General features: G+C 36.0%; 1 protein-coding gene and 1 long non-coding RNA gene across 2 annotated transcripts in view; one reads left to right on the top strand and one right to left on the bottom strand.

Annotated features, from left to right (window-relative positions):
- The window catches only part of axl (AXL receptor tyrosine kinase), a 49,163-nt gene that overhangs the window by 17,872 nt on the left and 4,340 nt on the right, over positions 1-26,951 (top strand). Inside the window, exons 8-19 of the mRNA XM_055195860.2 lie at positions 14,011-14,150; positions 16,052-16,196; positions 16,300-16,320; positions 17,081-17,210; positions 17,930-18,021; positions 21,372-21,467; positions 21,561-21,638; positions 21,726-21,818; positions 22,931-23,052; positions 23,883-23,992; positions 24,296-24,455; positions 26,652-26,788. Coding sequence (XP_055051835.2) covers positions 14,011-14,150; positions 16,052-16,196; positions 16,300-16,320; positions 17,081-17,210; positions 17,930-18,021; positions 21,372-21,467; positions 21,561-21,638; positions 21,726-21,818; positions 22,931-23,052; positions 23,883-23,992; positions 24,296-24,455; positions 26,652-26,788 — 1,324 coding nt within the window. The remainder of the gene's footprint in view (positions 1-14,010; positions 14,151-16,051; positions 16,197-16,299; positions 16,321-17,080; positions 17,211-17,929; positions 18,022-21,371; positions 21,468-21,560; positions 21,639-21,725; positions 21,819-22,930; positions 23,053-23,882; positions 23,993-24,295; positions 24,456-26,651; positions 26,789-26,951) is intronic.
- On the bottom strand, positions 9,866-10,645 carry LOC141361670 (uncharacterized). The gene is made up of 2 exons (XR_012367849.1): positions 10,567-10,645; positions 9,866-10,079 (listed from the first exon to the last, which is right to left on the bottom strand). It is a non-coding gene; the product is annotated as an uncharacterized lncRNA (long non-coding RNA).

Below are 26,951 nucleotides of genomic sequence, written 5' to 3'. Positions count from 1 at the left end.
ATTTATTAATTTAGATTTTGATATATTTTATATTATGTTTGGGTGTACTTATATACAGTGTTGGGAAACATTACTTTTTTAAGTAATCCATTACAATATTAAGTTACTCCCCAAAAAAGTAACTTATTGTGTTACTTTGTTACTTTTCATGGAAAGTAATACTTACGTTACTTTTAAGTTACTTTTGCATTTCTTGTTCTTACTTGGCTGAGGCCTAAACTGTCTTCAAGGCCTTACGGGGTTTTTTTATGACTAAAAAGTTGTGCATTCAGAAATTGCATTTTCCATCGCAAAAATGTCAAGCTCTGGTCTGCTATCTCCGTTTCTGACTCAAACTGTTCCCGCTCACATAGGGCACATAGAGTGTTAATACGTTAATAAGTTAATACGTTCAGTTTAATTCAGGACATTGTTTTTTTTACATTGAATTAATTCAACTGAAAAGTAACTCGCATTACTTTATTCTAAAATGATTTTTTAAATATATTTACTAAAATATTAAAGGTATAGCGGAAGATTTTCCCGAATTATTTAAAAGAACCGCCCCTCGTTATTTTTTAAAAAATGCACACGCAACACTCCCGAGAGGGAACGCCTGTTAAACGCGTGCACGACAGAGAGAGAGCGTGCAGGAGCTCAGTTCTTCTCTTCGCTCGGTTTACAAGTTTCTGTCGGCATGTTTACCGTGTCTGTGCCGTTCGTGACTTGTGCCAGGGCTAGCATTGCTAATCATAGCTTACATCAACTTTTACTAGCAGTGATTTTAAATGGATTTCTCCAAATAGCATGACAAAATGTACCTTTCCAGTAGAAACTTCGCGTGGGAAGCTCAACCTGTCCTTTTAGCTCACGCCAGCGTGTGAAATAGTCTCCCATAAACATTCTGGTCTTGTTTCTTTCTTTATAGTCCTTTCTCTTCTTGTCACACAATTCGTAGACACTTTTTCTCTTGCGACCCTCAGACATTTTGAAAAAAAAAAACAGCGAGAACTCGAGCTTCAATGAATGATTGAAACCGTAGCACAACACACATACACGTAAAAGTGCGCATGTGCAGCAAGCGAACCTAGAGGCGAGCTCGTATGACGGTTATACGTCAACATATAATCAGAATGATTGACATCTGGGATGACCAATAGTCTTGATGATCCACCCGGAAAACGGAAATCTTCCGCTATACCTTTAATCTGTACATTAATTAATGCACGTTACTTGTGATGCATTACCCCCAACACTTTTTATATAGACATAATAATTACACACAATACACACACAAATACATTATGCAAACACAAACTTTTATTTTGTATGTGATTAATCGCCTAATTGTAATATATAAAGCTTTAAAGAGAGACCTGCTATGAGCTTGATAGGATGAAGGTTTCCTCATAAGGAAATCAAATACCCAGTCCTGTATCTGTAACTGGAGTTTGTAATGTCACAATTTTGTTGTTTATAAGTTGTTTGTCAGCTGTTTTGTTTCAGTGTTTTCAGTGTTTGTCCGTGATAAAATGTTTGAAACACACTGTGTTGAAAAGAAACTGGAGTTACAGTGCATTCTTTACATTTTTAGTGAGTAGTTGTGTAAGTTTTGACTCTCTACACTAAACATTGTTTGAAACAGTCATGCATTGTTTTTTTCCAGTTCAGTCACAGAATGTGGTCTTATAGTTGTTTGGTTTGTTGTAGTGCTTTTTTGAATGGGATTGAATAGGTTTGTCCTTTACGACGTTTAGGTGTAACTGCTGTGTGTGAGCTCTGTTAAAGGTCTTGGTCTGGCTGCGTTCCCTCTACATAACACATCTGCACTGAGCAGTGGTCTGTAAGGGATAACTGTACTTGAGCTCGAGTAAGATTTTCCATGCCAGCCTACGCGGGCAAGAGGTGGGAATGTTGCCATTAGGTACTTTCCATAAATTGTCGTTAAAAAATGTCTCTTATAAACAAACGTCTGTGAGCAGAGCTTAAGGAACCTCACCAGATACACAGGCAGAAATAGAGAAAGGTTCAATAAGACTGCAAGGCACTAGACTTCATTTTTTCTACCTCTCTAAATCCTTTTAGATGTGTTTACTATGTCCACCGAAACCCGTTTGTCCCCCAAAACATTTAAATGTGTCTGAAAACATCAGGCCAATTGCAGGCACTTGCAAGTGTCTCTCTTTAGGCTGCTGAGGCCCTTTGGTTGCAATGATTCTTTTGTTCTTATCTGTGGTGTACGTTGGGCCGATTGGTTGGTGTGGTATTTGTCCCGCCCCTCATCCACTGTGATTGGATGACTGAGTGAAAAGTGACATTGACAAGCCCAGTGTTTCTGTAAAAAGTTTAACTCTTGGCTAGGGGTACAAAACACATGTTTTTTAAAAGAGAACATGAGACAGAATATGTATTCATATTTTCCAGAAGTGTTTTGGTCTTTGTGGACAGAAACTGGGCTGTGATTATAAGTTTGTATGTGGGTGTAGTGTTTTGGTTTGTATGTCACCAGTGTGCTTCTCTCTCAATCTCAAATACCTTTTTGTTCTTCAGTCCCTCCCTCCTTTGTGCCTTTTTCAGGTCTCAGGTCAGTCCCCACCCTCCATTTCCCCTCAAACACAGGGTTTTCAAACTGTTTTGTCAGCCGAACCCGCTTGACCTAAATTATTTTCTTAAAGTACCATTGTTAAGTACATATTTCAATAACTTAATTGCACATTTGCATGTTTAAGTTAAAAAACATTATTCTTTTTTTAAGGATTATTTTTCAACCGTTTTGGAAACACTGTTCAAACAAAAGAGTTTACTGTTAAGGGAGTGTCTTGCGTGTATTTTGTGAACATGAGCGTCTCTTTTATCATAAACGGTTTTGACGCGTGTGCAGCAGGCACACCAAACACGTTTTTGACCAAACACGTGATGCACATGGTTCACGCAATAAACGCAATAAACACATATTTTGAAAACGCAAGAAACACACATGACACTCCGAACAGATATTTTGAATTAGCGCCCCTCGGATGAGCAGCCACAAGCCGCCACTGAGTCTAAACTATTAGTTTTATAAAATCTGAGTATACCTGTTAACTTTTGTAAAGTATTTGATTCACGCAATGTCCTACCGTTCACTTGACTGTTTAGGGTCACTTCTCATGACCTTTAATCTGAAGGTGTTTGCTTTAAATATGGAGTAAGTGACCCGAAACCTTTTAGTGGTAATGTAGATAATGTTTAGGCATTTAATTTTTAATATAAAGTAATCTGCTTACACTTTTAGCATTTATAGTTTAGCATTAAAACAGTTTGAAATTACATTTAAAGGAGTGTTTTCATCTCTATATTTTAAAGATTATATTGTGCTATTGTATTTGAGACTGGTCATTGCAATCATTGACTTATTTCTTATATGATTTCTTTTGTTACTGTTGTGCCCGTAAGAGATAAAAGGGGGATTTTCCAAAACAAAATCTGTAAACAAATTAATAAAAAGGCCCACAATATCCATCCACAAAAATTTCATAAATTTTTTTGAATTATCTTTGTTTAGTCTAGGTCTCGGTTTAGGTGGTCTCGACCTTTGTGATATCAGAGTTTATCAGACTTTACTGAGATTCTGAACCGAAATTTTTATCATTTTATTCTTCGCTATGATATCCACTATATTTAACATTAATAAGTGTATGTTAAACAGTTATCTTTAATATTAAAAGAAACATTTGAGACAAAGTTGACATTCAACAAAACATAGCTAAGTTGAAAGAGAAGCCTCTGAGCAATAATATTTTCTTCGGAAACCATGCGGTAATCCTAAAAATTCTGTTCAAGAATGCATTTCCTGCGTTCCCAAATGCGTTGCGCACGTCCCACTTTTGAGACGCCCCCGTCTTCCTCTGCCCAACCTCGGATGACCTTTGATTTGTCCTTGCCAAAAAAGAAAAGATGAAATACAGACAGAGTGCGCACAGTGTGGGAAAAGTGAATGGAGCAGGGATCGACCAGGAAAATAGAGGAGGGGGGGTTGTGGAAAAAAAGAAGAAAAACATACTCTCTGCTTGTTTCCCAGAGTCAACGTTGCCCAAGGGAGGAGAGAAATTAGAAAATATACCAAAGCTAACTGCTGATCTCAATGAAAATTGCATTTTCTCTTTGAACAAACCTGTTTGCCGATCTTACATTATCATAATCACACTCAGGCAGTGTTGGGGAAACTCCTGCATGACAAAAATCCAAAAATGACGCAATTTTTAATAGTTACTCATTTTATAGTTCATAACAATAAAGTGCAAAACAATCTTTGGATCACATTGTATCTGCAAATCAAAGCTGTATTTATTTGATACAAAAAACAATAAATTAATTGAGTGAATGTTCAGGTTTATGGCATTAAACAGATTTCCACTAAATACTAGGGCTGTCAAAAGATTAATCATGATTAATCGCATACAAAATAAAAGTTTGTGTTTGTTACACATACATGTTACAGAAAAATGTTATGTATATATATTTTTATTCATGTATAATATAAAATATATCAAGATCTAAATAAAATATATATACATGTAAATGTTTCTTATATACATACATGCATTTTGTATATGTATACAAAATAATTACACACAGTGCACAAACGTATATTTTGCAAAAACTTTTTTATGTTTCATACGATTTGCTTTCGCCTATGTGACATTGGGGTGGGGGGTTGCGTTTTTTTATGACATTTGTACGTTTTTGTACGATTCACTTCGTACAGATTTATATGAATTACCCCATTTGTACAATATGTATGAATTCCCGTGAGATCATGCTGGTTACATCACAATGGGATTTTTCAACAAAGATTCCAACTTATCAAATAAAGATATGAAAGAGAGGTTAAATTGGTTAATTTTCGGTTCTTCCCTTTCGAAAGTTAACCATGTTTTTTTGTGGTAAAAGTGTAGTAACCATGGTGTATTTATTACTATTAGCAAAATCATGGTTTTACTACAGTAACCATGTTTTTTTCTGTAGTAAAACCATGGTTAATTTTCGTAAGGGTTGCTATAGCTCTCTTGGTTGTAAAACTGCATGTGCGATTCACTGTAAAAAGTGAAAAGTTGGTTCAACTTAAAAAATTACTTCAATTGTTAACACCTACAAAATTTAAGTTTATTCAACTTTAAATTTTCACCTAAAGTGAAACTAAAGTGACATTTTTAAATTGAAAACACTTTTTAGGTGTTAAAAATTGAAGTATTTTTTTTTTAAGTTGATCCAACTTTTCACTTTTTACAGTGTTGCATGTTAAAAGAAATAGACATTTTTAAAGAAGCTATTAAATATCTTCACGCAACTGATATAGGCCTATGTCATGTTAGTAGCATTACTTTTAGTTAGTTATTATCCAACAGTGCTTCTTGTTTACTGTATTATGGCAGACCATCCACCTCACCATTTTTCACTTTTTTTCATACACTAAAAGCAGACCTTTTAACAGCAGATTTCACATGGCCTTCCTTGAACCACAAACAGTAAACAACACTTTGTGACTAATTGCTTTAAGACTTAGGTTCAGGCTCGTAAAGAAGCACACATTTAACAAATCACTTCACACGTTCAATAGTTAAACACCACCAACTGCTGACTGAGGTTTATTTTTGGTAGGTTGTTTTTCTCTCCACTACGATGAATCCTTCATGCCAGGTTGAAAACGCCCACAATGTTTAGGTATATTGAATGTGTCAGCATGTATGTTTTCAGGCTGTGTAGTAGAGTTACTCTGAGAATGCTATTCTGTACTGTGTATGTATAAAATCATAATCACGCGCACACATTATGAACTCTTAAACTCACATTGCTAGTCAGACATCTGCAAGCAATCCTGTTACAATTTCTAGCATGATTTGGAAGCGGTCCTAATGTATTATAATATATTAAACTTTTCTTCATAAACATTGGTAGATATTACTCCAAAAAAGTAAAATCCGATAAAAGTTTTGAGAAATGATTTCCAGCAAGGCAAATTGGTGTAAAAAAACGAAGAAAAACAAAAAAAGAAAGCGAGCGAAACGACAGAGGAGGGAAAAGAGTTTCTGGCAGATTGGTATTTAAACAGCTCAGAGTCAGAGACACATGTGGAAACAATCAGACGTGAAATACTTCCTGATAACATCATCCTGCGTCCTGTGAATGTTCCTCAACGTCTGCAACTCAGCAACGAGAGACGGTGTGCATTAAGACAATGAAATAAAACTTATTTCACATACATTGAAAAACGTAAGACATTCTTTAACTTCTGCCTTTCGAAAAACATCTGGAAACGCAGCTGTATTTCAAACTTTTCATCTGCTCGTTGTTAGTGTTTTGTTATTGCTTCTGCTCTCGATTGGAAACAGAGACAACAGTAGAAAAACTAGTTCAGGACATAGAAAGGAAAAGAGTAGCAGCGCTTCTCTGTTGCACTGTAAAAAACAACCTATTTACTCAAAAAAATTGTTCTAACAATTTGCACTCACTTTGTTTGAGTAAATTATATCCTATATATTTGATTAAAGAGTACCTAAATTTAATTACTACACTCTAAAAAATGTCTGTAGAAATTACAGTATAACTGGGTCTGCTGCCAGTAACTTACTGTAGATTTTACATTTATGTTGTTTACTGGCAACATTTTGTTCAAAGTTAAATGAACATGAAACATTTTTTGACTTTATCTTCTACAGTAAGTTACTGGCAACCAGCTGCAAAATTACAGCAAATTTTTTAGAGTGTATGATAAACAAAAAAAATTAGGTAAGGTCTACCTATTTTTTTCATAACTAATTACTTATAAAAAAATGAATAACATTAACCCTATTGGTATTAAGCAACAGATCTATTAAATTATTATTAATAATGATAAGCCATTAAGAAACATTACATATTACTTATTCAGAGAGGGTTGAATAAGAAAATAGTCATACACAAGATTGCACAAATTGCTTGCTTTATTGACCAAATAACATTCTGTAAACATTTAAAACGAATTATTGGAAGTACAAAATAACCCCAATACATTTCAAGTGAAATACAACATATCATAGTTTTACATAAAGCTTCTTGAACATATTATTTCATAAAAAAAATAAACCAAAGTCTTCATGAGATGTTAGAAAAAACCATTAAAAGCAATATTCCTAAATACTGTTCTTCACGTTATCATTAGAAAATTAAAGAAGACAATAATATGAGAGGAAAAACTGATTTCATTTACCTCAGTAGACTAGCATGCTAACTGTTATATCGATACAAACAAACATTTCAACTTCATTTAAAACTTATTAAGTGCAAAAATACAACTTCATATTATGCTATAACTCACAGTACACGTTCATAAAACATTTAAAACTAACAAGAACATAAATACATTCATTTTTAAGTGATTCAACTTCATATACAAGTCACATATATAACATATGAACTCCGAAATACTTTTTTGAACAGACATTATAAAGCGAAAGGCAAAGTTAAGTACATATCCGTAAATGATAATAATAATAATAAAATGGCTTCATAAATGGATCCCTTCTAAAACAAAACTCAATATATTAACAGATAAATGCAAGAAAACTTTTACAGTAATTATCTAGCATCGACAGCTTTACCGTTGTTTGTTTGTCTGCTCGACGCCCTCCCGTCTGTATCGTACATCAACCATCCGCTGCTCTCTCTCGCCACGTGGCTTGCTCAAGTTCAACCACTCATATTGAGCAGCTCCGCTGTTCACGAGATTCAGACATGTAAATAATAATAATGGAAGTTAATAATTTAATCACAAATATGGATTTTTATTCGTATTCGCAGGTGCAAGAACTGGGCGATGTTTCATTCAAAGCTAACCTGACTGACATTCTAACCTATCAATCTGTCAACAACAGAGACAGAGAAGCACGCAAATGACTATTCTGGTAGATTTTACAGTTAACCAACTTAACATTTCCATTCATGATGATATCAACAAGTTAAATAAAAACTTACCTGTCAACGAACCGCAGTTCTCCCGCCGATATGATATGAAAAATGGTGACTCGAGTCCCGCCTTGATGTTGATTCATGCGCACTTTGCGGTGCTAAGGCCAATATTTTGGGGTATATGTTACTTTTTTTTAGTATTGCCGTTATTACTGTTAAAAATTGGATAGTGAAGGTAGAATATACCCATTATTTTTTATTTTACTTGCTAGCTTATATACTTAATTAAATTATAACTAATTTTCATGGGTTAAATTTAACACCCTCTAGAGTAATTCTTTACAGTGTGGGCATACGCAAGGCTCTAATTTATAGTATTAATATGTAAATACCTCTTTATATCACACAGTGCAATGGTTGACTGACTTCTAAAAAAATGCTAATTTACAAGAAAACATGCCAGGCACACTTGGTTTTGCATCTAAACTCCTCATTTATTAACTCAGTAAAGTTATATGGATTACTTTATTGATGCCATTGACAGGTTATCTCGTGACAAGTTATATTGTAAATTAAGGGAAAACCCTTCCCTGCCAATGACGAGTTTTTAAGGCAATCCATATTTCTACTATTATCCACTAGGTGGCGCTCTTCCCTTACTTATAAAACACTGAAGCATCCACTGATCCAAAAACAGTAAAAACTGTGTATGTTTTGATGATCGCTCTGAATCGAATCTCTCTAAAAATTCCTTTACAAAAATGCAATTATCTCAGCTTTTTGCTTTTTGTATTTTTGAAAAAACCTACTCATATTTGAGAGTTGATAAAAAGAAAACAAATTAAGATAGGATAGCAGGGGGTCTGTTCTTTCATGTGATATTATCATGTGATTGTACACGCTCAGAAATGAAGGTACCAAAGTTGTCAATGGGACAGTACCCTTTTAAAAAAACCTTTGTTCCCAAACAGTGAATATTAGTACTTCAAAGGTAGATATTGGCAGTTCAAAGATACATATTTGTACCTAAATGGTACATATTAGGACCTTTTTAAAGGGTACTGCCCCAGTGACAGCTTTGTACATTTATTTTTGACAGTGTATGTTTATATATTTAAAGAAGAACATTTCTGGAAGGCATTAAACCTTTGTGAAAATTATAAAAAAAAATGTTGGTGCTGGCTGGCACCTTTTTTAAAAATGCTGGTGTGGGAAAGAGTTAAGGAACAAAACATCACTTCTACCAATGAGTTGCTGTTAAAGTGTATTGTACAAAGTATCATAAATAAATCTGTAAGTGTATGTCACCTTCTGTGTTTCTTTAGTAGAGACACATTGTGCACATTTTTTCGCATTTCATTTTCACAGCTGGGACGCATATACACCCACAATGAAGCTGTCAAAAGTGTCTGGACTTTATGTGTCTACTCCTAATTAAGGCCATTCCCAAACTTGCTTAGTATATTTCATACTATCCCAAAATAGATACCACTGTAATTTAGTAAATAAATTGAAATCTCTAAAAAGATGAGCGTTTTTCTCGATTTTGCTAAGAAATATTTTGGTTCATATACAGAAATATTCTTCACTGTAAAAAATAAATTGTTGGCTCAATGAATTATTTTTTAGTAACTAGTTCCACAGAAATTTTACGTTCACTCAATTTCTGTCACCAAAGTGTTACCTGGATTGATGTTTTTTAGTTGGCCCAAATTTGACTCAAATATAAAAAAGTATGTTGGCTCAATTAGCTTTATAGTTCATTCAACTAAAATGTTTTAATCAGTTGAATCTTTAAAAACTTACAGCAAAGACTCTGTCAATTAACATTTAAGTATTCACTCAATGTTTTATGTGTTACTTCAATTAATATTTATTATTTGGGATTTTTTTAATAACATTTTTAAATTATTTATCAAATAATTTATGCTGGTGTTGTAAACAAAATAATTAACTTCAGTCACATAAAAACAAAAGCTTTTTATTCACTTATTCACTTATCATACAGACTGAACATACAGAATTAAGTCTTTAAATAGAGGGCATAAAACAGTCCAAAAAGCCTCCAAAGTCAGTCAGAACATCTCCAGGGCCATTTAGGAGACTTTCCTCAGCCAGTCCAAGCGGAGACTGTCTCGCTATGTCTCGGGTCTGCCTCTCACATCATCTCCACTCTGGTTTGATAAACAGAAGAATAAACACACACACATAAATAAATAACATGTTTAATATAATAAAGTTTGACGGTGAAAGACTTTATTCCCTTAATAACGTTAATGTTAGGCCAAATTTCCCTCAGACATCACACATTAAACACTATTGGGCGGTTTTCTCGGACAGGGCTTTTCACTGACTAAAATAACTTACTGACATCTCTTAACATATGAGTGCTATTGTTTTGTCTCAAAATGCACGCCAGTATTGTATTATATAAGGTTTGTTTGTAAAAATGTCCCAATTATAATAAAGACCGAGTTCTAAACTCTGTCCGGTAAACCAACCCTATTATCTTAACTAAAATAGCTCCACTTTACTTCGGACACATAACATAAACACACTTCTAAATATATCTTTACAAAAATATCATTACAAAAACGTCGAGTATTTGCGTCTTTGCCAATTAATATATTCTAAAATTAACATTTAATTACAAACACTTACCTGACATGAACTTGAGGAAACGGCTGACGTGTGTGCTTCCTTGTGTGGATCAGTAAGTGATTCCAGCTGTTGCGTGCGGATTGATCTCAGATGAAATGACCTGTGATCCAGATCCTTCCGAGTTAAAACATTTTAAATTCAGAATACACATACGCACGCGCATACATACATACATGCACACGCGCGAGCACGCGCGCGCACACACGCACGCACACGGGTACACACACGGGTATATATAGAAGTTTTAAGATTGTTATGATATTGGGACTATTTCTCCACTCGCACCTACCGCTCTGAAGTTCAAATTCGCAGGCAGTACGCAGCCCAGTTATAACAAATGTGAAAGATATGAAATATGATTCAACAGCGATATCATTTAAGTGCAATCCTAAAATATGATTTAAAACATACCGGTAAACCTTTTATTATTAAGTATAAGAAATTAAAATGAATTAAATCGCATGTTTAAAGGGACACCATGAAACTTTTGGCCACTAGGGGGTGCTAGACACGTATTTTTCACTTCTAGCGCCCCTAGAGCCCACAAGCGCCGCAGCACTGTCGCAAAGGAAAGGAACTGGCCAACCTTAAAACTAAACTAAAAACTAAACATTTAAAATGCTAAACGATCAACATTTTGAGACAACAGGGAGAAACGCAGTCATGTTACAACTTTCTGATGAGGAACTCGTCGTGGCAGAAGCCATTTCTCAATCTGAAGGTTGCAGCCTCCGGATGTCGTATTTCTAATACGTCATCAAGACTGTCTTATTTCACAATATTAACAATTACAAAGTTGACTATTATACTTAGTTAATCGTAAATTGTTGCAGTATGCTTATGACTTGCGAATGTAATGCTCAGTTTACCTTAATAACCCAGGCTTAATGACGTGTGCAGCCTGCATATTTGACCTCCGGAGGCTGCAGCCTTCCAATTCAGAAACGACCAGACGTATTTCCTTGCCTTTTTCCAAACAAATATTGTTGCATCCTCTCTCTCTCCCTCGCCACCAGGATTTTCCGCAATGGCGCTCGTTATTCCTCTTTTTTGTGTGAAAATCGCTCCAAATCCAAGTAAACCGATGCGTTTAGGTCTGCCGCTTTGTAATACGTCACGCGAGTGACAGCGGAACGCAGCAAATGAGGAAGAGAGAAGAGAGAAACGCTCGGATCTGATTGGTGAATGAATAGGGTTTGGTTTTACACTGTGAGCAAGTTTGAGTGCTATAGCATCCTGGATTGTAATGTAAATATCATAGACACAGTAAAAAGAAAGGTAAATACGTGAACACAGCATCTGAATACAGGGAACTATATGCAATATAATCGCCGTAATTTATAAAGAACATCGCATTTATGTATGAATCAACAGTTTATATAAAAAATTGCCTTAAAGGGGAATCGAACCCGGGTCGCCCGTGTCATAGGTCCGTGACACTAAAGACTGTGCCACAGAGTCACATAATAGAAACTGCTCTCTACACTCCTTAAGTAGCCTCCAGCAAAATTCACGTTAAAAACAAATTGTGTGGAGGAAGTGACGTATGCCGTAAAGCAGTCGAATTTTGTAGTTTTTTTTTGTGCTCTGGTTACTACCACAAACCCTAAGTTTTAAAATACGAGTAAAAGTGATACAGACCCCGTCAGGCTATGGTAGACATGTCATTCAACCTATTTAAAGTCGATGTACTATCACAAGGGTCTTGAAAATGTATTATGAAGGTTGAAAAATTACATGGTGTCACTTTAAACGCCACAGAGATATCAGAGCCAGCAGTCGATTTCTGATGGGCTTGCCGAGGCGAGGCTGCGCTGGGCGGGGTGTGAGCGCTTAAGTGTCTGTGATTTTCTGGAGCGCATATGGAGCTGTTCTCCGTCCAAAAGTGTCCGAGCACATTTTTAAATAGACGCTATCTATATTAACCGACCGCATATTTAAACTTAAAGCACATACATTCACGCCTGAACAACTCTTAAAATTACATTTTGTTACCAAATAACAGTAATATTATGAGCATTTTGTTGTCAGGAAACATAGCTGTCATAAGTCCACATATTGACCAGATTTGTTTTAATTAGTTCAGTCAAAATAGCCATTCTGAATGTTGACTGAATTTGGAAATAACCATTCACTTAATGTTTTAAACACAGATTTATCTAGACTTAAAATAATATGTCTACTCAACTAAGCCCAAACAAGAAAATTGGTTTAACTTATATATTTTTGCCCTTCCAACATTTCATTAATTGGATTTTTTACAGTGTTGATCTGTTGTTGCCTATTGAAATTTAGTTCCTCATGTTTTTCTGTTGGTAAGCATGATTGTGTATCTATTTCTGAATCCGGCCTTTTCTGAATTTCGAAAGCAAACAATCTCAGTGGTCAAAGTCGGAGCTCTTGTGGCACATTTGCATGACACATCAAGAAATATCTACAATGCTCTTAACTAAAACCGTAACACTACAAAATGTTACAGAATATCTTTTAATCCTTTTTCGAGGTGTTGTAGCCTGACAACAAAATTTGCTTTGAGATTTAAAAGACTATCTTTCCTTCCAGGGTGGGGTAGTGCGAGTCATTCCAGCAATGCTTTTTGTCAGTATCTTGGTACCACAGGAATGATATTTGGGACATAAACGGTTATAACTAATATGCTGATTTTCCAGAAGATCAGGTTGGCTTAGTTATCTTAGACTAAGGATTATGTAGCCACGTTGAATAGTGTAACTGCATACTGTAAAATAATACAAGAGAAAAGGGTTTTTAAGATGTGACAGTTGCCCTGCAAAAATTACTTTCTTACTTAGTATGTTTGTCTTGTATTCGGTACAAATATCGAACAATTCTTAAATCAACATGCATTTTCTTAAAGAGCAAAGTTACCTAAGAAATATCAAATTTAATTGAATTTGTGCTTAAAACAAGCAAAATTATCTGCCAATGTGATAAGTAATTGATTTTTTTTCAATTTTGCTTGTTTTATGCTCAAATTCACTTAAATTGTATAATTTTTTCTAAAAACTAGACTGATTTTCTTAGGTCATTTTGCTCATCAGGAAAATGCACCTTGATTTAAAAATTTTTAGAAATTTGTACTTAAAATAAGACACAAATATTAAGTAAGAATGCCATGTATTGTTTTAGGAGTCTCTTTGATTTCAAATGTTTAACTAATGTCAGTCAGGAGGATATTGTCTTTCTTACATTGTGAATTTAAAGCAGTTTTTATGTTGCATATGCATGTTGTTATGTTTCAAAACATTGAAAGAAATCAGACAAGTAACGTACAAATGAGAGGGCAAAATAAACACGAAGTTCATTTATTTAATGTTTTGTAGTGTAGTTTGTACATCTTGTTTTATGTGCTACAATAGGAGCATGAATGTTGATCGGCTGGGTGTTGGTGGGATGTTTATTCATAGTTTATTTCTCATGTTGTAGTTCCAGATTCGGCCCCAGAGAACGTGACAGCTATGTTGAATGGGACAGAGGTTCGACTGAGTTGGTCCCAACCTTCTGGAAGGATTAATGGCCAACTGCAGGGATACGTGATGGAGTACAACGCACCTAATATGGAACAGGTTAATACACACACCAACATCAGTCTCTGTGATTCAGATTTGAGTTCCTGATATTGGCCTAGTCAGCATTGCTCATCTTCTTTCTGGAACTTTCACTGAATGTTGCAGCTGAGTCGACTGCTGTGGTCGGCAGGTTAACATAGTTTGCCATGGTTGCACTATAGTAGATCTCATCCGGTGAAATACTGAATATATTAGGTGGTGTTTACATTAGAGCATTTGTGTATTAAAAGGCTTTAAAAAGGCATTTTAAAATAAAAACAGACATGACAAAAACCATGGCCGGCTATAATAAAAGTGCACCACCGGCCCGTGCACATCCCCCGCTAGTGACACAGAAATTGCAAAAAGCGTGATCAGCTAAAGCAGTGGTTCTCAAACTGGGGTCCGGGACCCCCAGGGGGGCCGCGAGATGGTGCAAGGGGGGCCCCAGTTTTATGACATTTTTATAAAATACATTAATTTATCTTGAATTCTGTGAAATTAAACCTAAAAAAATAAGGCAGCACTACTTTGTATAATTTAATGTTTTGTTTAATTAAAATGTAAAGTTTTAAAACTATTTTTTGTCATAAATTTTCTTTGGGGGGGGGCGCGAAGGAATGCACCGTACACAAAGGGGGCCGCACACTGAAAAAGTTTGAGAACCACTGGGCTAAAGTATTAAAAATTAATATGACGTGAATTTTTAAAAGTCATACACACAAGAACGCGCATGCAAATTAATTTTTTGGCCACTGAAGGCTGGTTTTTGAAAAGCAAGTGATATACTCGATAACATGATTTTGCAAATGATAATACTGCATGTTTTAGCATTTTCTCAAGTCTGCGGTAGCGTATTGCAATGGTTTGTATTTGTTACGTATCAATAATATGCACATGTTCCTTTTAATGTTCTTATTTTTTTATATTCACAAATCTTTTCAACAAAACATCGGTTAAAATTAAGATACAAATTATATAAAAACGAAATTCGTTTTAAGGAAGCAAACAAAACTTAATAAGTGGTAGAAATTTATGTTTGACCTATTCAATTTCTCTCGTCATTTTGGGCTTCAAATCATTACAATGCCCTCTATATGACGTTTAAAATTACCGTCTGTTTTACATGTCTACAACATTACAACAATATTCAAACACAACAATCCTCAAACATAAATATACAACAGACATTTTCTCCATTAGGATCCATGTTAAAAACAATCCGATATAGTTTAAAATAGTTGGTGGCACTATGTTTCCTATTTTGGGATAAACCTTTGTTGCAAACCTCCATTTAACTGAATAAAATCACTTTTATCTGAAAATGATGCGCTATCATGTTAGAACCAGATGTTAGTTTACATAAGACTCAAGGTCTGCAGCGTTTACAAATAAGTCTGTTTATGAGGGTCGAAAATGCTGGAGTAGTCTGGATTAAAGGCTTAAACCTGGCAAAGGTAATGCGTTTTAAATTGTAAGCGCATTGATCTTAATGTGGCCTTAGTCCTCACCATAGCCTATCACAGTATTAGCATTGAACATGTATCTTAATTATACTGTAGTATTATTGTATGTAATAAACTGTACATTTAGAGTACAGTGTAAATATATTTTGTCCACGATCAGACCACAGTACTGCAGTAGTGTATGTTATATGTTTCCTTGAATGACCATATATTCACAGGATTTTTAATGAAACTGAAGTCTGAAGTCAACATGACATAAAAGAGGTCACTATCAAGTTTCTTAATATGTGTTACTGGTTTTATTGTGTACAATTCAACCACCTCCTTTCTAGAATATCCCACTCACTTTTCGTAATCCAAACACTTTGTTATTTAACTTAAAAATGTGACCTTCTGAATCACTTTTCATTAAATGTTGTTGTTTATGTCTGACTAGACTGCATGTACTTGCAGGTCATGGTAGACACGGGTCTGGAAAATGAAGTGTTTGTCAATCTCTCGGCCCCTCTATCAAACGTTTCCTTCAGATTATGTGCATACACCGGTGCGGGGCAGGGACCCTGGACGCCCCTTCAAACCATCACACTCATCCCTGCAGGTGAGAGAACAGAAAAACATCAAACATTACAGATAATAAAAACTGTCTAAAACACTCAAGCATTATAAACGTGCACTTAATCTTTTCTGTTTGCGTTTTGCAGAAATGCCACTTCACTCCAGAGGTGAGTCAGTTACACACAAACCTTTGATATCTTAACCCTTAACACTTTTTATATTTTAGATTTAATTATGCGGTTTCTTTAATAAGCTGTTTTCCTCGTTAGGTGCTATCATAATGTAGGTGGTTTAAGGTTTTACAATCATTTTGGGTCTCATTTCAATCCTGATTCACAAGATGTGGAAACTTTTTCTTTTCTCCATTCGTCCCTTATTTATTTGGTCTTTCCGAAAGGTCGGTTTATTATGTTTGCTGTTGCATTTCTCAGAAAAGAGGAAGGAAAAACAGAACCAGGATAGAAAGCAGTGTGGGGAGTTTTGCTGAGTGGGAGGCAAGTGGGAGAAAAAAAGAGTGAGAGAGAGACAGAGAGATAGTTTAGGGCATTAACCGGAGTAACACACCCTGTTGTAAACATGGACGTCTTGCACTGAGGTCATTTTTATGCACTATTCCAACGAATGACCGGTGAACTAATCTCATGAGCACCACACCCAGGTCACTTTTCAGACCAAATTCCCTCCTAATAAAATCATTTTATTTATCGTTTAATATAAATGTAATGGACCTAGAAATAGTCTTTATGAAAAATATATGACTTGGACATGTTTTTGAAGATTAATTCCCTATCCTCTTTAAAATTCATTGTTAATCTAGTTCCCCTTCGAGGTAACGCGACGCTGCTTCATGTTCCCTATCTCTGGGAACCGAGGTTACAGATCTAACCGAGACATTTTCTTTCTTTATTTCTCTTTGAATACGTTAAGGTGTCTCAACTCCTGCAGCTTTCTCCTGGCACTGGTGGTATGTGGTAATGGCCATTGCGGTCGCCATTGCTCTATCTGTGCTTCTGGCTGTATATGTGACGAGGCTCAGGCGGAAGGAGACACGTTTTGGGTAAGTAGTGATGAGGCTATGCCACAAAATATTTTTCATTTCTTGGGCACAAACACTTTTGCTGGTTTTCATGCCATCAACTTTTAAAGTCCCATGAAATAAAAAAAAAGACAATTCTTATTTTCTATTAAATATGGTAGTGTTCATTATAAACAATTTATCCATGTGGGTCATTATTTAAAAAAAAGTGCCCTCATAAACTTTAATCAAAATCCCTCTTGTGGCGATCCGTCTCTGATGACATGTGCTTGATGGCTTGGGCGGAGCATCTGTTAACCCCGCCCCTTTTCAACTGTCAGTCTGCTATGAGTTCCACTCCTGAATGAAAACTCGTACTTTCTACATCCAATCAATTTACAGTGGAAAACACAAGCCACGCCCTTGCGTGATATTACGGTTCACTCAATAATACGTTACAATCAACATATATGTATGTCAACTTGTCACAGGTCATACTTAAAGTATTAGGTAGAATTGACTTGCAAAACCAAGTTGTTTTACCTTCATGCTGCATTTTTATTACAATATAGTAAAACCATGGGTAAACTATGGTTACTGTAGGAAAACCATGGTAAATTTTCTGGTTTTATGTTTTATTTCTGGTTAAACCAGATAAATACATTTTAAGTGGTGCAGCAGGAATGAAGAAAAACAAAACAATTCAAAACAACGTAAAGAAGATGTGTATGTAATTGTTTATATTATTGTGTGTTGTACAGTGAGGCATTTGAGCCCATGATGGAGAGCGGTGAACTGGTGGTTCGGTATCGAGCTCGACGCACATACAGCCGACGCACCACTGAAGCTACACGTGAGTTTACTTTTTCCAGAACCATACAAGGCCAACAGTTCACTGAGACATTTTACTTGTTTGTACATGTAGCTGTAACCAGATCAGTGACACCTGGCCAGAAACCCATCAATGCGATTTTTACAGCGTTTGCAAGGCACCACTGTGTTTCTCAAGCTTTTAGTTGTCATTTGTACATTGGTCTATGTGTTAATAGTGTACAATTAACTTTATATTAACTCTACCTAAGTCTGAATATGTTCCCCATTCTAAAGTAAGTTTTACTCATAACTAATTCACTTGTAGGTGGACAATTATTATCCCAACTCTCTTTACACTTAGTAAATCTATTAGGTCTGCTACATCACATATCTGCATATTGAATTAGTCATTTGTTTAGCCACTATAGTTGCCTTTATTCTGCAAAGGAGATTCCCAAAACCTTACCTAGCCTATACCAGTTGCATACATATTACCTAACACAGTTCTTTACAAGCACATCGCTTTACATTACATTTAATGTAAAAGTTGACAGAAGATCTCATCTGACAAAATGTTTGATGTTTTCTCTGTTGCTTGACTGCGGGAATTGAATGTGTCGTCACATTTCAGCACCAGAATAGGTGCTTGAGGTCTGACAGGGACAGGGTGAAACCAATGATGTGTCTCAACATGCAGAAACATCAAAACTAGAAAGAGATTAGAATACATGTATAATGTTTATAAAAAGAAGAAATAGAGAAATGGGTGTTGATTTTAAGGTGCTGTAGAATGTAAAACTGTATTTATCTAGCCCTTATGTGTTGTTGGGGACATTTTCATCCACCATAGGTTTTTTTTCTTAATTTGGCCACAACTTTCTCTGTGTTTCAGCAAATGGAATGCTTTTTGGTGACAAGTCTATTATTGACACATGTTTTGGGGAAATGCTTTGAAATTTTTCAAAAACTCAACAATATGTTAAAGGGGTCATATAATGAGATATTTTTAAGATGTAAAATAAGTCTTTGGTGTCCCCAGAGTGCATATGTAAAGTTTTAGCTCAAAATACTCAACAGATAATTTATTATAGCATGTTAAAATTGCTACTTTGTAGGCCTGAGCAAAAATTAGCAGTTTTTGGGTGTGTCCTTTAAAATGCAAAAGCGTTGATGACATGCAAACACTGCTCGCAGTGCTCAATTGTTCACATGCTTGCAGAGAATGCTTTAACAAAACTAAGTTACTGGGTCATTCTTTTTCACATTATCTAGGTTGATAGAAGCATTGGGGACCCAATTATAGCATTCAAAAATGGAAAAAACTCAGATTTTCATGATATGACCCCTTAAATCAAATTTACCGAAATTCCATAATTTTAACTCTTTAATTGCCAAATTCAATAAGTGATGTCGCTGATTTGGAAAAACACACAAAATGACAGATTTTCAATATAAAAAGTGATTGTGGACTGGATTTTTTTAACCCTTTTCACAATCTTGGGCATGTTAAAGATTAGTAAAAACATTGGCTTTGATGCATTTTTGTGCAGCATCAGATTTTTATTTTGTTCTCCCTCATTTACTGTTTGTGTCTGTTTTTGCCCCATTGACTTAGATTATAAAGGCATTTTTTATTGCAAAGCCATGACATGGTTTTTCCTTTTACAAAGATTTTTACTGTTAATTACCATGTGGCACCATTAACCCTTTAGTAGGCCTGTGCAAAAACAGAGCTTAATTTCTGGCTTGGACATGATCAGTACTAAGGTTGATTAACAAATTTATGCAAATAAATTTGAATAAAATATTAATCTCATACATTCTTACAGCCGTTTCATTTAGTGGATGTTTTCATTCACGAACAACACAAAAGGGTAGTAAACTTGAACAATTCATAAAGGCTAGGCATAGATGAATAATAAGAGTTCTGATCACATTTTGTGAGCATCAAACGCATTTCCTCCTTCTTATGTAAACCTCATGCATGCCAAAGCTGGAAACAGGCCAATCTCAACAACACCAACTGTGATGTTACAGTCGACATGTATGCCCTTAACATTAAATTAGACATTAAATTAACTACAATGTTGTTACGATGCTTGAAACAAAGTTGTGACTGCTGAGTAAGCTCTATATGCTAGTTAATGCAATATGCTAGCGTTTAGGCTGAAGTTTTACTATTGACGTTACAGTTACGCTGTGCAGGTCCATACTGAAAAAACACAAACTTGTGTCCTTTGAAACCTGCTGGTGGAGATGATTGTAGGAATCATACATTTTTACCTGCCTATATAATAAAATGGCAAAAAAGCATTAATTAAATGCAAGTACTTGGGTCATACAGAACCTGGAGACCTTTCCTACAACTTTAAAAGAGTTTCATTTATTTCATGACATTCTCTTAGTATTTATTGAGAATGATGATGAAAGGATGTAAGTGTTGGTCTCGAGTTAACGTGACATATCCCATCATAATCTTTAGTATTTCTAAATATTGACTAGAAATCGCATGCATATCTGACTGTTATCATGAGTTGAAAGGCTTTGCTATCACTATAGAGTTAAAATATTTTGATGAAGAAGGTTTATATTAGCTACATTAGTTACATTTGGTGTTTGATCCGTTAAGGCAGAACCTCTTGCGTTTCACATAGTAATCGATGACATGCATGTGTGTTTGTGAGATGTTGTAAGAGGGGTGGAGGGTTTAGGTCATAATCTGGAGAAATTCCAAAGAGTTCCCTTCTTTTTCCATTTTCTGTCTCTCAATTCCTTTGTGGGTTCGTTTGGAGTGCAGAAAACATTTGGAGTGTTTTGGGAATATTAGTATTGTATAAAGTTCACTTTTATTCAGCGCTGATAGATATCATCTTCAACTCTGATCCAGACCAGCTGTTTTAGGGTGATGTGCGTAACTTTATAATCGTATTTCAATGCAGAGATACATCTCACAAAATCTGGCATGAACATGTTCAGTTACACAATTATGAAAGTATTGTGAAAAATGATGGTAAAAACATAGTTGACAGTACCCACTGCATTCCATCTATTTGTTTTCATACTATGGAAGTCAATGGTTAAGTCAATCAGCTTTGTGCCCACCATCATTTATCAAAATATATTTGTGTGTGTTCATCAGAAAAAAGAAATTCATACAGGTATAAAACAACATGAGGATGAGAAAATGATGACAGAATTTTCATTTTTGGGTGAACTATCACTTTAAGTTTCAGGGTGAACTATGACCTTGACATATTTTTATAAGATTGACTGTATGTCATTGTGAAAGCAGAGTTATATATAATAATATATTTCTCACATTTCTCTAATGAAAAGGCTTTCATAGACGCACTGAAAACTGATGCTAAAGACTGCTTGCTCTCTTCTCAGTAAACTCTCTCGGGATAAGCGATGAGCTCAAACAAAAGCTACAGGACGTGATGGTGGACAGACATAAACTAACACTGGGAAAAACATTGGGCGAAGGTAAGAGTTATAAACACTGCCGTGGGAATCTACTGTTACTGTCCATCTCCATTCACCTGTCAATCATATGTTAATGTGTATATTTGTGTGAAGGTGAGTTTGGCTCTGTTATGGAGGGTTCACTCACTCAGGAGGATTCAGTGCTCAAAGTGGCTGTTAAGACCATGAAAAGTAAGTCATGCAGTATTACCATTATTAGAAAACACATGGGATTATTGTCATCATCTTAATTTCATTTTCTCTGTGTGTCTGGATCAGTTGCTATCTGTACTCGCACTGAAATGGAGGACTTTCTAAGAGAGGCAGCGTGTATGAAAGAGTTTGACCATCACAACGTCATGAGGCTTCTGGGTAAGAACCAAAAAAATGCTAGGAAAACTTAGCCAGATTTCAGTCATGGGACATGGAATATACATAAAATCTACATAAGATTGCAGAAAAAACAATAATAAAATTATGGGGTGTACCGACCGTGAACCTGATGTCATGGAGTGCACTCCTGAATTTTTATTTCCATTTAACAATTTTTTTAAAAAGGCTTTATTTTTAAGAGTATGGCTACGTAACCGGCCAATGTTTTGAGCATCTAATAAAAATTGGATGTATTTTCAGTAACTACATGTTTTTAGGGAAAGCTTTTGAGACATTGCATAATTAAATGGTATCCAAACTGTGGAGTGGGCCCCCATTAAGCGGCGCAAGATGGTGCCAGGGGGGCTCCAGGTTTATGAAATTTTATGAAACATTAATCTATCATATCTTTTGTCTATTTAAACCAGAGAACAATTAGGCTAATAACCAACAGCACTACATACAGTATACTTTATTAGGCTTTGTTTAATTCAAATTCTAAGTTTGAGATTGTTTAATGCCATGAATTTTCTTTGGGTGGCCGCAAGGAGATGCACCCTAGTTAGGGTACATAGTTTGAGGACCACTGGCATAATGCATTTTATAAAACGATTATTGCGGTGCTAGATTCTCTGTAAAAAAATGAGGCATAAAGTTAAAACACCTTGGTTTTGCAAGTCAATTCAACCTCATATTTTAAGTTTTGGCTTGTGATAAGTTGACATAACTTATAAAATCAAGTTGAAATAACTTTTAAGTTAAAGTAACATAAAAAATATATGTTGATTTGACAAAAATGCTGGGTATTTTTTAAAATGTAAATACTGTTTGCTTATATATATTTTTTATTTAGACATTTTTAATAAGATATTTTTTATTTATCCAAAGAGATATACAAACGAGCCAACAATAAGAGTAGTTCACAAAATAGTAAAATAGTAACAGTAATAAAGCTAGTAGAGAAGAGAACAGCATAACACACAAGAAGAAAGAGTTTTTATTAAAATGTGTGTCTTGCATTGTTTTTTTAAAGGTTTTGGTGTTGAAAATAGATTCAGTAGAAACTTTGTGGTAGATTTTTGACTGCTCTGACGTGTGTATTTGTGTTGTAGGTGTGTGTTTACAGACAGTTGAGAGTGAAGGCTACCCATCTCCTGTTGTTATTCTGCCCTACATGAAGCACGGAGACCTTCACAGTTACCTGCTTTACTCTCGACTCGGTGACTCTCCTGTGGTGAGTCCTTTAAAAAACAACAGGAGGAATGACAGTCAGACAAAATGTTGAAAATGCTGAGATTTAAATCAGTAAACAAGGGTCGCCAAGTCCACTTTTTTCTCAACACTACAAAAGCTGATGTAAGAATGTACCAGCTGTGTTACTAAACATTATCAGTTTTTATACCTTGTTGAATGCTTTATTCTGATTGGTTGTGAAATGTTCCATGGGTATGCATTATTTTTTGATAAACGCACATCTGATACTGTCAAATGTCTTAAAATAACCACCAGAGCAATCTCAGCGATGTCTGTAACTATAGTATAGTATTATTCCTTACTTACCTTTCATTTCTGTCTATTTTGTCTGCAGATTTTTTTTGTAACTGTAAAGACTACTATGTATTCTGTTATCAAAGCCTCTTTATCACAAACATTATATACCAAGTACAGTGAAGGACGCCAAGGTCATTTTTTCTGAAAGATTTCTTCATGTTAACAGCTCTCTTGAGATTTAATTCATGAGCAGTTATTTGTTTTTAAGAAAGATGCACATCCTCATTGTTACAGCGAAACTCCAAAGTAATCATAAATGAAGTTCCTTTCAGAAAGCACAGGACCACAGGAACATGCTGTACAGCAAAAACAAAAATGTTTTGCCCACTGCTCTACAATGTTTATTACAGTGCAAAATGTGGGGATTAATGTCTGACGCCACCTACGTGTCACAAGAGGAAAAAACAAGGACAAAACAGTCACAGACAGATGTTATATAGACTCACTGTAACTTGCCACGTCTTACATTTTACATTTTTTAACACATATTATTTTTATATCGTCCTTGTGTAGTTTCTGCCCTCTCAGATGCTGGTGAAGTTCATGACAGACATCGCCAGAGGTATGGAGTACCTGAGCCGCAAAAACTTCATTCATAGAGACCTGGCAGCTCGAAACTGCATGTGAGTACACATATTTAAACAGTATATTTAAATATAGATCCCAGTATGTGATTTCCATTCTTTAGCTGAACCCAAATCATTTTAGATGAAACTACCATCAAGTGGTCTTATGATAGGGAATCTAAAATGTTGTAGCTCCATAAAGCACAAACATTATCCATAAACAAATTCAAAATACTCCAGTGGGTTGATAAATGTCTTCAGCTTATTCAGTGATTGATCCTGAATGAACTGATAGATGTTACGATTAGCTGAGCTTGTCTAATGTTAACTGACACATTTTGATATCTCATCCTCAACCAGGTTAAATGAGAACATGAATGTGTGTGTGGCTGACTTTGGCCTTTCTAAGAAGATCTATAATGGAGATTACTACAGGCAGGGACGAATCTCTAAAATGCCCGTCAAGTGGATTGCCATCGAGAGCCTGGCAGACAGAGTTTACACCACAAAGAGTGACGTGGTAAGACATTTCTGTACAGTATGTAATTTGGACAACTAGAATAGCAAGACAATAAATGTGTGTGCTTAATTTATAGGGAAGTCCATATTCTGATCATATTTTGTATTCCAAGTATATTTTGACAATTCCATGTCCCCGTTAATCTTGAAAAGTTTATATGTGAGGGGAGTGTGGGGTCAACACCATTGCGCTTGACCCCATTGTGTGCCATGAAAATGATCTATGAGAGACCCTAAAGGTGGTCGCACACTGGACAAGAAGCATTGCATCGCACCATGAATCTAAAAATAGAACTCATTATTTTCTATGAATGTACACACACCGGCAGCAGCGGACGTTGGCTGTCCGCTGTGACTCTGGACGCTGCTCAAATCCCCTTTGCGCCCAAGCAACACTCACATAGTTTAACATTAAATAACATCATATTTGTCCCAACAATTAACATAGGCTGCTAACGCATATTTTGCATCTTGAAGTAGACTCTGGCTGACTAAGGTTGCGCTATTTAATGTGCATATCCGTTCTCCAATACCTGCAAGTTGTCCTTCACGCGACATGACGGGGTGCTTCTCATACGATGTGCGGTCCACTTAATGGACTTCACTGTGACGATTCAGTTCCCAAACCAGACTGTGATGCAGCTGGATTCAACAAGTTGAAACTTAAAGTGCATGACCATCTGATGATTAATTGGTTAGTTTGTTGACACTAGTCAACAACTCCACATAAAAATAAGTGATTTCTTTTAATCATCCTCAACCGCAACATTTTCCCAGAACTGCTGCATCTCCAAAAGGTATTATTTTATCAAAGGTTTGGGTACAAGACAGTGGCAGACGCTGACTTCTCTTCGGAGGGGCAGGAATGCAAAATAAGGGGCCAGTCACACCAAAAGCGTTTATGGCAGTTGCAGGCACCTTTTTTGAATGATATTCTATGGGCAGGGTTAGGGTTGTTTATGCGCGCCGAGCGCCTTGCGTTTTTTTGCCGCCTGCCGCGCACGCGTTTTTGAAGGAGCACTGAGAGCGGAGAAGCGCCCGACGTAATTCGCGTCTTTTCATTGTCCAATCGAATGAAGGGAGAGGCGGGCCTTACGTTGTGGTGAGGGAAGTTTACAGTTACTTTGAAGAACCGGACTCCACTTGCTCGCTCCCTCCTGCGTGTTTGTGCACCTCTCATCCTCAAACAAGGTCAGAGTAAGCACCCTCTTTTTAAAGTTTCTGCTAATATGACAGTTAACAGCAAAAGAGCGCTCACGCTTCAATATTTGATTGACAAGGCAGCTGACTCGGTGGTTGCTTAGCAATATGAAAAGCCGCGTCGCACTGCTCCTTTTTAAAAAAATGCAGTGCGTCGCCCCTTGCGTTTGCAATCGCTTTAGGTGTGACTGGCCCCTAAGTGTTCAGCGTGTCATGTGTCTGGTTCAAAATATGTGTTCGGTGCGTCATGTTAACCAGTGTGCATCATGCGTCATGTCAAAATACGTGCTTGCTTGCACACGTGTCGAAAGGGTTCATGATAAAAGAGACGCTCACATTCACCAAATACACGCAAGACACTAACTTAACACTAACTTCGATTACACATGTTATTAGTCAAGCTTCTGGAAAAAGCAAGCATCATAAAGCCGTTGAAGCGTCTGCATGAAGCACTTTTTTTGACATGAAGCGTGATACTCATACGTTTTTATGATACACATATTTTGACATGATGGGCCACACACATGATGGGCTAAATGTTTTGATGAGCTTCACATTCATGTGCCCTCAAAGAAGAATTCACCGGCCGCCACGGGTACAGGAGGTACAGAAGAAGGCTAAAACATGACAATCGTTTGATAAGAATTACAAGCTTAACCACTCAGATTGGGTCATACAATACACAAAGATTTTTCAAAGACTTTATGGAGATGACCTGACCCCCTTCCTTACCAGATTTACCCTTATTTAAATCCAAATGAGAGTACGGTGGCTGCTTCAGCTAAAATGGGGGAGGAACAAATCAAGAACATTTTATCAGCCATAGCAATAACCTGGAGAAAAAGCACTTTAATCACTTTACCCATGCTGCTTTCCGTGGAAAATCATCACTCACATTTTCTGTTGCCATTCAATATTTTCTAAAAGTTTTCATGTAAAGTTTGCTTCTGAGTTGATATTAATTAGAAATGTTTGTCTGTTTGTCCGACTCCTTAAGTGGTCATTTGGAGTGACTATGTGGGAGATAGCCACTCGAGGTCAGACGCCGTATCCTGGAGTGGAAAACAGTGAAATCTATGATTATTTGAGGCAGGGCAACCGTCTCAAACAACCACCAGACTGCCTAGACTGCATGTAAGTATACTAAACATATTTTTAAAGCAACTTTACACATGTGCTTGTAACATGTGCAGACTGTACTTCATACTGTAGGCGTAGCTTGAGATTTGAGCATGTGGGGCAGACTGATCTACTTGACAAACACGTACATCTCACATCAGTGTAATACACCTTCACA

Source organism: Misgurnus anguillicaudatus, chromosome 24 (genome assembly GCF_027580225.2).
Source record: "Misgurnus anguillicaudatus chromosome 24, ASM2758022v2, whole genome shotgun sequence".
NCBI classification, from domain to species: domain Eukaryota; kingdom Metazoa; phylum Chordata; class Actinopteri; order Cypriniformes; family Cobitidae; genus Misgurnus; species Misgurnus anguillicaudatus.
The sequence above is the reverse complement of the archived record's forward strand: the minus strand, read 5'-3'. Positions and strand labels throughout refer to the sequence as shown.